The sequence below is a fragment of the Oncorhynchus tshawytscha genome, linkage group LG20 (assembly GCF_018296145.1).
Source record: "Oncorhynchus tshawytscha isolate Ot180627B linkage group LG20, Otsh_v2.0, whole genome shotgun sequence".
NCBI classification, from domain to species: Eukaryota; Metazoa; Chordata; class Actinopteri; order Salmoniformes; family Salmonidae; genus Oncorhynchus; species Oncorhynchus tshawytscha.
Window position 1 is genome coordinate 34694644 of NC_056448.1, and position 13230 is coordinate 34707873.

The 13230-nt window shown below is 43.2% G+C and overlaps 1 protein-coding gene across 1 annotated transcript in view; it reads right to left on the reverse strand.

Moving 5' to 3' along the window:
* The window catches only part of LOC112219906 (lipoxygenase homology domain-containing protein 1-like), a 46514-nt gene that overhangs the window by 20770 nt on the left and 12514 nt on the right, over positions 1-13230 (reverse strand). The window contains exons 4-19 of the mRNA XM_042302038.1: positions 12966-13153; positions 9945-10043; positions 9652-9800; positions 9438-9561; positions 8933-9183; positions 8245-8380; positions 7476-7636; positions 6923-7009; positions 6186-6321; positions 5835-5989; positions 5197-5357; positions 3624-3700; positions 2938-3134; positions 2481-2673; positions 1910-2070; positions 16-355 (exon numbers count right to left, since the gene is read on the reverse strand). Coding sequence (XP_042157972.1) covers positions 16-355; positions 1910-2070; positions 2481-2673; positions 2938-3134; positions 3624-3700; positions 5197-5357; positions 5835-5989; positions 6186-6321; positions 6923-7009; positions 7476-7636; positions 8245-8380; positions 8933-9183; positions 9438-9561; positions 9652-9800; positions 9945-10043; positions 12966-13153 — 2615 coding nt within the window. The remainder of the gene's footprint in view (positions 1-15; positions 356-1909; positions 2071-2480; positions 2674-2937; positions 3135-3623; positions 3701-5196; positions 5358-5834; positions 5990-6185; positions 6322-6922; positions 7010-7475; positions 7637-8244; positions 8381-8932; positions 9184-9437; positions 9562-9651; positions 9801-9944; positions 10044-12965; positions 13154-13230) is intronic.

Genomic DNA, 13230 nt, shown 5'->3' on the forward strand with positions numbered 1-13230 from the left:
CTAATAAAAGCCTACCCTCCAGGTCTCCGGGGTCCTCGGGTAGGAGCTCCACCACGATCTCCCCGTCCTCCTCGTCGCGGGCCAGCCAGCGATGACAGGGGAACGTCACGCTCTCTGTCACCTCCTGGAGCTCCGTCACGTACTCCTCCTCCTCATCCTCTTCTTTCTTCTTCTTTTTATTCTTCTTCTTGTCCTTCTTGTCATCCTTTGGTTTCTCCTTCACCACTTCCCTCTGTACCATGGCCATAGTGAGCCGCTTGATGTCCACCGTCTCAAGGAACCACCCATCGCCCACGCCCGAACCATCGTGCCCGATGCGGATTTTGAATAATTTGCCCACGTTCAGCGCCTCGATCTGGGGGTTGAGAGACAGGAAGATAGGTGGTTATTTTTTTTATTTATTAGGATCCCCATTAGCCAACACCAATGGCGACAGCTAGTCTTACTGGGGTCTGATATATAACGAAAAAGACATTAGAGACAAAATCATTTACAATTTCAACACATTTAAAAATATTAACATGTAGTGTGTGTGTACATCTATCAGCACTTTGCAGGACTTAACCATATGACTGGACAATAATCAAGATAAGATCAAACTAGAGCCTGCAGGACTTGATCATATGACAGGACAATAATCAAGATAAGATCAAACTAGAGCCTGCAGGACTTGATCATATGACAGGACAATAATCAAGATAAGATTAAACTAGAGCCTGCAGGACTTGATCATATGACAGGACAATAATCAAGATAAGATCAAACTAGAGCCTGCAGGACTTGATCATATGACTGGACAATAATCAAGATAAGATCAAACTAGAGCCTGCAGGACTTAACCATATGACTGGACAATAATCAAGATAAGATCAAACTAGAGCCTGCAGGACTTGATCATATGACTGGACAATAATCAAGATAAGATCAAACTAGAGCCTGCAGGACTTGATCATATGACTGGACAATAATCAAGATAAGATCAAACTAGAGCCTGCAGGACTTGATCATATGACAGGACAATAATCAAGATAAGATTAAACTAGAGCCTGCAGGACTTGATCATATGACAGGACAATAATCAAGATAAGATCAAACTAGAGCCTGCAGGACTTGATCATATGACAGGACAATAATCAAGATAAGATCAAACTAGAGCCTGCAGGACTTGATCATATGACAGGACAATAATCAAGATAAGATCAAACTAGAGCCTGCAGGACTGGCTTTGTGAAGTGTGATGTAAAACAACAACACCTAGAAGTTAGCATGTGTTGTTTTCCAGAGGGAATAGAACATTAATACTTTGTATTTATTAAGGATCCCCATTAACTGCTGACTTGGTGGCAGCTACTCTTCCTGGGGTCCAGCAACATTAAGGCAGTTATATACAATTTAAAATAATACATGAGATTACATTACATAACACTTTTCACAACACATTAAGTGTGTGCTCTCTGGCTACTACTCTACTACCACATATCTACAATACAACATCCATGTATACGTGTGTGTAGAGTACATGTCTTATCATGTGTGTGTAAGCGTACAGCACAACACACAAAAATAACTGTTCTGAAAATAACGGGCGCAAACTCAACACAAGAGCAAACAATTAGCAATTAGCCTCCAGTGTGTCTGTGTCTCACCCTTCTGAGAGCCTGCAGAGCAGAGCATCTCCCCATCTTTACAATTTTGAGATTTGTCATCATCAACTCCACTCCACAACATGGCAGAATTACTGATTTCATGCTAAGTCTTCTCAAAACCAATGACAGCTGTACTCTTCAAGAATCCATCCAATTCACAAAGGGAAAATCATTTCCTTCCCACAATTTGAACCCAATCAATGTGTAGTCAGTAGACTACTATTACTGGTTCACTGACTGTGTCTGAACAAGGTGATCCAGACCTTATAGATCTCTGTGGTCCCGCGCTCAAAGTTGTTGGAGCGGCTCTTGAGGCTGATGAGCTCGGTCTTGCCCTCCTCTCCGTAGATCTGGCAGAACACATTGGCGTTGGTGCCGCCATTGCGCATGTTCCCCGTGACCACTGTGACCTCGTAGTTAATCACTGCAAACCAAAGGGCAGAGCAACATGTCACTAACCAATTAAACCATGGCAGGATGATGGAGAGTGGGGACTAATGCACCACAATCCATCATAATCCCTAAGTAGGCCATCAGCGCTTATTACTGGACAGAACTGTATTAATCTAGTCACGTCATCTGATTACAGGTTGTTTCAGTGATAATATACGTATTCTACCATTTTGACTGTTCCTGTACTTTTCATTGGGTTTTCTTGTGACAACTCTGTTGTCAATTGTGTGTACAAATGCCCCAGAGTGTATTTGAAATCTCTGGTATATTGCACAGTGTGTATAAATATTACACTGTAAATATATGTATTCTCTGGCACAGTATGTACTGTATAATACATGCATTGTCTCAGAGTATCCAATCTAGTAAATTGTCTGTTACGTTTCTCGATGTCCAGGGTCTCGCTGGGATAGATCTCCACCTCCACCTTGCCGTCAGCCTCATCCTTACACAGCCAGCGATGGCTGGGGAACTGGTACTGCTTCCCATGGACCGGAACAATGATCCGGACACTGTCCAGGAACCAACCAGCACGCAGACCCTCGTTAGTGTGGCCTATCAGAAGACGGTGGATCTACAGAGATAGAAACCAGGAAGTAAGAATTAGGATGGATGGTCATTTAGCAGATGTTTTTATCCAGTTAACATGGTCCGTATGAGACCCATGTAGGAATCAAAACCACAACTGATGTTTAATAAAGCACCATACAACTCCAAGAAACTGAGACATACACTATAATGACCTACTGTTGGGATGAGTTGGTTTAAATTAGACAACTATAATCTATGTTTCTAGGTTTCTGATCATGTATTCTATAAAACATAAAAAATGACACACTTGTCCGATGTCATAGGTCTCGACGGTGAAGATATCAGTTTGGCCCGTCTCATAGTAGTTACTCAGGTCGTTGTCCGAGACCACCAGGAGTATCCTTGTGGTGTCGCCCTTCTCTCCGTACAACTTAACAAACACCTTGGAGTCCGAGCTGGCCCCGTTGATGTTGCCTGTCTTCACCGAGATATGGTAGTTGACATCTTAAAAGACATATGAGGCATGGGTTTTTCCTCTTGTAGACACACACACAACTTTAAATGGGGCCTTGAGTTTTTCATGTTTATGTTCAGATTTAATTTTTTCATTGTACTGTATATTCACACTAGCTACAGTATGTGAACATCTGTAGTATAATGTTTCTCCTACAGATACGCTATCTTAATTTGACCAGTTTCTCACAGCAAGAAATTCATGCAGGAAATGTGAATTATTAGGTGATTTATAATTAATGGACATTTATATAAGGGTTGATCTTTTTTTTGTTAGGATAAATTAAGTCTTAAAGTGGAAATGACAAACTTGACAAGCCTTTTTAAACCTCGGTACACTACAATTTGCATTTGCTGCTGCGCAGGACAATTCACTGTGACAGAGTGATCAAATTAGGATAGAACACCTGTACTGGACAAACTGTCTTTTATATTTGTGCAAATAAACTAAAGTGTTTGTCTGTTTCATGGTTGACTCACTGTGGAGACGCAGACCATCTCCTGCTGGCACTAACTCACGAACGATCTGTCCATCGTCCTCATTCCGGTCCAACCACCTGGCATAAAATACACCCAAAAGGAGATACTCCATTTGAATCAACCGCACCTCTACAAGGCACAGGTATACAACCTAAAACACTTTCACTCAACATTGCTTAATGTATAGCCTAGAGGTTGAAAGAGGAAAGTGTTACGGTGTAACAGGGCACCCCAGACTTGGTTTAGCTTCAGTTACTGGAGGGAGAGAGACCTGGCTGGCCACAGTGTGTTTAGTCCCTATTTGTAATAGGATGCTGGTCCATCAGCTGGCTAACTGGTTAAGCGAGGCAATTGGAGAACTGCCAATAGAGACAGACTGGGCGTGGCCAGGCCAGATGACTGTCTTCCCTGAGGCTGTATGGCTGGTAGTGAAACGCTGTATGATTGGCTCTTTGGTGCTTTAGTTGTTACTTGTGATGGGAGTGAGTGATTGGATTAATTTCATTATTAAGTAAAAAGGTCACTGGGCACAGCACAAGTCCATGAAGGTTCTTCCCTGTGCACTACAAGTCCATGAAGATGCTTCCCTGTGCACTACAAGTCCATGAAGGTGCTTCCCTGTGCACTACAAGTCCATGAAGGTGCTTCCCTGTGCACTACAAGTCCATGAAGGTGCTTCCCTGTGCACTACAAGTCCCTGAAGGTGCTTCCCTGTGCACTACAAGTCCATGAAGGTGCTTCTCTGTGCACTACAAGTCCATGAAGATGCTTCCCTGTGCACTACAAGTCCATGAAGGTGCTTCCCTGTGCACTACAAGTCCATGAAGGTGCTTCCCTGTGCACTACAAGTCCATGAAGGTGCTTCCCTGTGCACTACAAGTCCATGAAGGTGCTTCCCTGTGCACTACAAGTCCCTGAAGGTGCTTCCCTGTGCACTACAAGTCCATGAAGGTGCTTCCCTGTGCACTACAAGTCCATGAAGGTGCTTCCCTGTGCACTACAAGTCCATGAAGATGCTTCACTGTGCACAGCACAAGTCTTTGAAGGTTCTTCCCTGTGCACTACAAGTCCATGAAGGTTCTTCCCTGTGCACTACAAGTCCATGAAGGTTATTCCCTGTGCACTACAAGTCCATGAAGGTTCTTCCCTGTGCACTACAAGTCCATGTAGGTGCTTCCCTGTACACAGCACAAGTCCATGAAGGTTCATCCCATGAAAGTAATTTCCCAAACTCTCAGTAAACTGATGGAATGTTAATTTCAGTAAATTGGTTACATTCTCGTTTTACATTATAGTCACCAAGGGCTGGATTTAATGCATAGTGCTGAAGATCAGCACTGTAGCGTGATTGAAATGGAAAGATAATTTCCGATTGACCTGACATATGCAGCATTTACCGGGAATGCAGTCTCCGCGAACGTAGGAACATTGCTTTTACATTTCTATCCGCTGTAGTGCAGGTCTTCAGCGCAATGCATTGAATCAAGCACTAAGTTAGTTAGTTGGCATGCTCCCATTATCTTATGAAATATATAATGTGATTGGTTGCCACGTGATTGGCTGGTTGACTTGCCTGTTACAGGGGAACTCTATGGCCGCAGACTCTGGTTGGCCCTCCTCCCTGACCAACACCTTATCCAGGAACCAACCACAGCCTCCACCCCTCCCATCATGGCCAATACGCACCCTGCGCACCTGCCCCAATGACACCGCCTCGGTCAGAAACTCATCGGCCTGTGGAGAAATGAGGGAGATAAACCGCTCAAAACCAAGTTAACCCACTGAGCTAAAGCCTAGATATTAGATCTGGGAGCTAACACAAGTCTTCAGGTCTCAGGAAGGTTTACTGATTGCATGAGCATCATTCACTGAACCACCTACACTACATATACACCCAGGTACTCCTGAACCACCTACACTACATATACACCCAGGTACTCCTGAACCACCTACACAACATATACACCCAGGTACTCCTGAACCACCTACACTACATATACACCCAGGTACTCCTGAACCACCTACACTACATATACACCCAGGTACTCCTGAACCACCTACACTACATATACACCCAGGTACTCCTGAACCACCTACACTACATATACACCCAGGTACTCCTGAACCACCTACACAACATATACACCCAGGTACTCCTAAACCACCTACACTACATATACACCCAGGTACTCCTAAACCACCCCTACTCACGTTGCCCTTTTCAAACTTGTTGACGTTGTTTTTGCTGAGGAACATGAGTCGATCCCCTGTGTCTCCCAGGTCCCCGATCACATTAAGGAATACGCTGGCATCAGTGCCACCTCCACTCACTTTCCCAGTACAGATGGTGATGCGATACTTCAGCACTGAGAAGTATATAATGTTAACATTCTCTGTGATGATTCTAAACATTCTTAATTGGACAAGAGTATTAATAATTATTCATGCAATGTTTGAAGGTATGCGGTTGTCATACCAATATGTGGTTTTAGTGTGTGTGTGTGTGTGTGTGTGTGTGTGTGTGTGTACATGCATGCGTATGAGAGTATGTGTGGGTCCTACGTAGTAACGGCTCTGGGATGAGAGCTCCGGTGGCGGGCAGCTCTCTGATGATCTCATTATCGTCCTCGTTGATGTCCAGCCAGCGGCCACAGTTAAACGAGTATTTCTCCCTTGTCAGAGTCTTCATCACCGTGGCCTGGGGTAAGACACCGACATAACACTTAAATAGGGGACTTCAAAAAACATATAAATAGTTCTTCCTGACTCTGTGACCTGACCTATTATAGCCTGGTTTATTGCCTATAACTAGGGCCCAGAGTTCCAGGTCAGGTCACATGGTAAGATAAAACTCAGACTAGTGTATAATATATCTCAACCACTGCTCTATCAGATACTAGTCTGTACAGATGTAGGATCTTAATTTGATCACCCTGTTGCAGGAGATATAGGAAATACAGGAAATATAAAACTTGCTGTGTATTTGAGGTTTGAAAAGGCTTCTGAAGTTTGACATTTCAGGCTCCCTTATGAAACATTTACCAACCCCAACAAAAATGTCCATTCATTATAATGCACATAATAATTCACATGTCCTGTTGCTGCAGGATTATTTTCCTGCTGTAACAAACTGACTCAAATTAAGATCCTACATCTGTATGCTTTAAGTATGCTGTAACTTGGGTTTATTTCAATGATCAGATAACAGATTGTGCTTTCACTTTCATGATAAGTTTGATTATGTAACTAACAGTATAAAAGGCTAATGTTAACAGACCAAACAACCCAGTAGATCTCACCCTAGCGAAATGCCAGCCTGCGAAAGGATGTCTCTTTTCGTGCCAGATACGGGCCTTCGTCAGTTTTCCAATGTCTGGCATTTCAATCTACAGTGGTCCGACAATTTAAAACTGTTAGTATTGAAGAAAGAATAAATACACACAAAAGACTAAATATATACATTCAAACAACTAAAACACGCATATCACAAAAGTTATAAAATGAATATTAATGAGTCCATACCAAATCTCTGGGCAAAAATGTCCACCCACACCAACACCCAGTTTACAGCGGGCTAACACTGGGGCGGCTACGGCGGGCAGCAGGTAGCCTAGTGGTTAGAGCGTTGGGCTAGAAACCGAAAGGTTGCTAGATCGAATCCCCAAGCTGACAAAGTAAAAATCTGTAGTTCTGTCCCTGAACAAGGCAGTTAACCCATTGTTCCTAGGGTGTCATCATAAATGAGAATTTTTTCTTAACTGAATTGCCTATTTCAATAAAGCTTAAATAAATAATTTTAAACCACTGTCGTGTGCAAAAAATGTATAGTTCAATGGCTGATCCAGGTCTTACCATGAACTTATCCAGCTGAGCCTGCTCAAAGCTGTCTGAGTTGCTCTCCAGTCTCATCTCATCTGACTTGCCCTTCTCACCGTAGATCTGTAGGAAGACCTGGGCGTCCGTCCCTGCCCCCTTCACGTCCGATGTCCAGATCCACAGTGACCACGGGTACTCTGGGAAGGGATGATGGGTACGCAGGAAAATGAATCCTATTGTCTATTGCATATCTGTCTGTGTGTTGATGTCAGTGTGGTTTGTAAATGTTGACTGTCAAATTCCTAAATACGGCTAATAAAGTAAAGTGAACTGAACTCGATTGGTTTCTATAGGCCTGATCAAAATATATTACATCCTACCTCCAGCTGAAGAGTTTCTTTAAAAGGATGTAAACTCATCTGGAATCATATTTGTGTGTTGCTGTACAATGTCTGAACTGGCCCCTTACAACGACAGATGTAGGATCTTCGTTTGATCACCCTGTTGCAGAAGAACTTGCAGGAAATGTACACTTTTGTAGTGTATTTGAGGTTTAAAAGGCTTCTGAAGTTTGTAATTTCCACTTTGAAATTTCAGACCTGATTTATCCACACAAAATGTTTTATCAGCCCCTACAAAAATGTCCATTAATTATATTCCACATAATAATTCACATTTCCTGTTGCTGTGGATTATTTTCCTGCTGTAGCAAACTGGTTCAAATTAAGATCCTACATCTGTTTAACCAACTGTAAGCCTATGTGTGTTACAGTAGACGTGTATGTAGAATGGATAAGTCACCCACTCTTAAGTTTCTTCTGCCTGAGGGACACCATCTCGTACAGCTCCCTCTCAATCAATCCGTCCCCCTCGTCCTCATCCAGCCACTTGCAACAGGGAAACGTCTGCTCAATCCCTGTGAATGGGCAGTACACTGTCACCTGGGCGGAGACATAGAGAGAGAGAAAGACATTAGAACATAGAAACACACACCAGTAGATAAGAGGTACATGTAGATGATGAAATGTGCAATACTGCAACAACAACAACCTCAACAACAACATCATCAACATCAACAACAACCTCAACAACAATAACAACATCAACAATAACCTCAACAACATCAACAACAATAACAACAACATCAACAACATCAACATAAACAACATCAGCAACAAAAAATAACAACAACATCAACAACAATAACACCATCAATAACAACATCAACAACAACGTCAACAACATCAACAACATCAACATCAACAACATCAACAACCTCAACAACAACAACATCAACAACAACAACACCATCAACAACAACATTAACAACAACGTCAACAACATCAACATCAACAACATCAACAACCTCAACAACAACGTCAACAACATCAACATCAACAACATCAACAACAACAACAACATCAACATCAACAACAACAACAACATCAACAACAACCTCAACATCAACATCAACAACACAGATAAGACGGAACCTTTTCGCAGTACCAGCCGGCCCCAACAGCTCCGTTGTCATGTCCGATGGTGACCCTGCTGAGTGGGCTGAGCAGTGCAGCAATCTCCACGTTGAAGATATCGATGAGCCCCCGCTCAAATGCTCCACCCTCCAGGAACACCTTGCCACTGTTCTTCAGGCCCTTGGTGCCATGCATGATGATGTGGATCTTAGAGTTGGTGCCACCACCTCTCACGTTGCCCGTCATCACCTGGACGTTGTACACCACCGCTTTGGCGATCCAGTAACACAGAGTGGTTAGGTTATAGGTCATTCAATGGATTCTATTATAAAAGCCATCATACCTAAGACCATGTGACCTGACCATAAAAAACTCAGGTCACTAAAGTGAACATACAATCTGATTTATGTATCTGATACAGAATACAATATTGGAACTCAATGTGCTGTCATTATGATGGTGGGCTCATAGAAATCCTATAATTTATTCATAATTCTATATGTAATTCTATGGGTGGGCTCACCCATGGGCTGTGTTGCTCCCACCAACACATCTCTCTGTATCTTTCCATCTTCTTCGTCCATGGCGAACCAGCGATTCACTGGAAACTCATACACCTCCTTGTTCCCCATGTCATCAATGATCACCTGGAGATAGATAACATGTTGTATGTGTGTGTGTGTGTGTGTGTGTGTGTGTGTGTGTGTGTGTGTGTGTGTGTGTGTGTGTGTGTGTACCTTATCCAGACACCATCCAGCTGATGAGCCCCTGTTGTTATGGCCAATGGTGATTTTCTTTAGCCTTCCCAGGTTTGGTGATTCAATAGTAAACTTGTCCTCCGTGCCTCGCTCAAAATTATCTTTGTCACTGTCCAGCCGTCTCTCCCCTTTAATTATATAGAAACCGTATTGTGATATAGAATTAAATCAAAGCGCTAATGACAGAGCTGGTTTTCTCACTGCTAATAACTCAGGAAAGAGCTATATCTTCAGTTTGACCAGTTAAGCTACACGAAGAGTCTAAATCTCACCTGTATCGCCATGCTCTCCAAAGATATTCAGGAAGACGTCAGCATCAGTCCCGCTGCCCTTCTCAGCAGAAGTGAACACACTCACTATGTACTTATTCACTGTAAAATGATCAAATATCAAAAGCATAGCATATTTATGAACTCAGTGATATTGTACTGTATGTATGTGTTCTCATTCATATCTGACAGTGAACCGGTTGTGTCATGATATTTCACATAGACAATGCCATCATGGTACCTTTCAAGTTATGCGACCATTGTCACTGAAACTGTAAATTTCACTGTAACCTCTCAGTTCTAACTGTAACCTCTCAGTTCTAACTGTAACCTCTCAGTTCTAACCGTAACCTCTCAGTTCTAACTGTAACCTCTCAGTTCTAACCGTAACCTCTCAGTTCTAACCGTAACCTCTCAGTTCTAACTGTAACCTCTAAGTTCTAACTGTAACCTCTCAGTTCTAACTGTAACCTCTCAGTTCTAACTGTAACCTCTCAGTTCTAACTGTAACCTCTCAGTTCTAACCGTAACCTCTCAGTTCTAACCGTAACCTCTCAGTTCTAACCGTAACCTCTCAGTTCTAACCGTAACCTCTCAGTTCTAACCGTAACCTCTCAGTTCTAACCGTAACCTCTCAGTTCTAACCGTAACCTCTCAGTTCTAACTGTAACCTCTCAGTTCTAACCGTAACCTCTCAGTTCTAACCGTAACCTCTCAGTTCTAACCGTAACCTCTCAGTTCTAACCGTAACCTCTCAGTTCTAACCGTAACCTCTCAGTTCTAACCGTAACCTCTCAGTTCTAACCGTAACCTCTCAGTTCTAACCGTAACCTCTCAGTTCTAACCGTAACCTCTCAGTTCTAACCGTAACCTCTCAGTTCTAACCGTAACCTCTCAGTTCTAACCGTAACCTCTCAGTTCTAACCGTAACCTCTTAGTTCTAACCGTAACCTCTCAGTTCTAACCGTAACCTCTCAGTTCTAACCGTAACCTCTCAGTTCTAACCGTAACCTCTCAGTTCTAACTGTAACCTCTCAGTTCTAACTGTAACCTCTCAGTTCTAACTGTAACCTCTCAGTTCTAACTGTAACCTCTCAGTTCTAACCGTAACCTCTCAGTTCTAACTGTAACCTCTCAGTTCTAACTGTAACCTCTCAGTTCTAACTGTAACCTCTCAGTTCTAACTGTAACCTCTCAGTTCTAACCGTAACCTCTCAGTTCTAACCGTAACCTCTCAGTTCTAACCGTAACCTCTCAGTTCTAACTGTAACCTCTCAGTTCTAACTGTAACCTCTCAGTTCAACTGTAACCTCTCAGTTCTAACCGTAACCTCTCAGTTCTAACCGTAACCTCTCAGTTCTAACCGTAACCTCTCAGTTCCAACCGTAACCTCTCAGTTCCAACCGTAACCTCTCAGTTCTAACTGTAACCTCTCAGTTCTAACCGTAACCTCTCAGTTCTAACTGTAACCTCTCAGTTCTAACTGTAACCTCTCAGTTCTAACTGTAACCTCTCAGTTCTAACTGTAACCTCTCAGTTCTAACTGTAACCTCTCAGTTCTAACTGTAACCTCTCAGTTCTAACTGTAACCTCTCAGTTCTAACCGTAACCTCTCAGTTCTAACCGTAACCTCTCAGTTCTAACTGTAACCTCTCAGTTCTAACTGTAACCTCTCAGTTCCAACCGTAACCTCTCAGTTCTAACCGTAACCTCTCAGTTCTAACCGTAACCTCTCAGTTCTAACTGTAACCTCTCAGTTCTAACCGTAACCTCTCAGTTCTAACTGTAACCTCTCAGTTCTAACCGTAACTTCTCTCTGTTCACATGTCTAGTTTCTGTTTGTCTCCTCCTTCTTTCTCACAACAGACCACAGACAGACAGCCCATAGTTCCTCAAATCCTCAATGAGCCAGTTTCCAAGTTAAATATTCATATACTGTGTGTGTGCGCACTTGTGTATGTGTGTGTGTGTGTGTGTGTGTGTGTGTGTGTGTGTGTGTGTGTGTGTGTGTGTGTGTGTGTGTGTGTGAGAGCCTACAGTAAGGGTGTTCCCATGCCAGCTGTCTGGTTTGGAATAACAGGTCTCCTTGAATAGACTTGAAAAGTAGGCACGAGCAGAGGCATGATCTGTGTCCCCTACCATGGTGACATTTTTCCCCAAGAGACATGCACCCTGCATCCTACTCTCTCTCCATCTCTGTCTAATAAGGAGTTGTAAGGTGAAGGTCACATGGTAACAAGAGGACTACGATGCTTACCAGCCGATTAGGCTCCATGGGGCACCTTACACACAAGTAACAGTAGGCAGAGTAACTTACGTAACTTTGGTTTACGCTTAAGTACATGAAGTGTGGGTTAATTAAGCAAAAAGGCACGAGGGGGTATGGGATATGGTCAATATACCATGGCTAAGGGCTGTTCTTAAGCACGAAGCAACGCAGAGTGCCTGGATACAACACATAGCCGTGGTATATTGGCCATAAGTCACAAACCCCCAAGGTGCCTTATTGCTATTATAAACTGTTCACCAACTTCATTTGAGCAGGAAAAATAACTGTTTTGTCATACCTGTGTTATACGGTCTGAAATACCACGACTGTCAGCCAATCAGCATTCAGGGCTCGAACCACCCAGTTTAGAACTACAATAATAAACTGGGTAGTTCGAGCCCTGAATGCTGATTGGCTGACAGCCATGGTATATTAGACGGTAAATGGCTAAGGGCTGTGTCCAGGCACTCTGCGTTGTGTTATTCATAAGAACAGCCCTTAGCCGTGGTATATTGGCCATATACCACAAGATACCACAAGATACAGCATGCTGCTCCTAAATTATATTAAATGAAAGGGTTTTCCTTTGCGTCATATACTGCATGCACTGTAGAGTGTATTCACTGCAATAGGTATGCAGTGGACAGTATGAACTGTAGAGTACAGTCTTGTGCAATGTAGCCTACACATCTTCTATGTGGATTTAACCTGTATAGCATACTGTGTGTAAAGGTATGCACTCCAGAGTAACCTACGTTTGGGGACATCCATGGGGTTGAGGCTGCCCAGCAGGTCTCTGACATACAGGCCATCCCCCTCCTCACGGCTCAGCCAGTTGTTGCAGGCGAAGTAGAACCGCAGGTGTGGACGGTTCATGTCGGTCACCACGACCCGGTCCAGGAACCAGCTGGCGTTCAAGCCACCTGTGTTGTCATGTTCAATCCTGGGGACACAATGACAGTCAGGTACTGGAGGAAACGTCTCCTCATTTGACAATTACTCAAATTTCCACCCACTCTG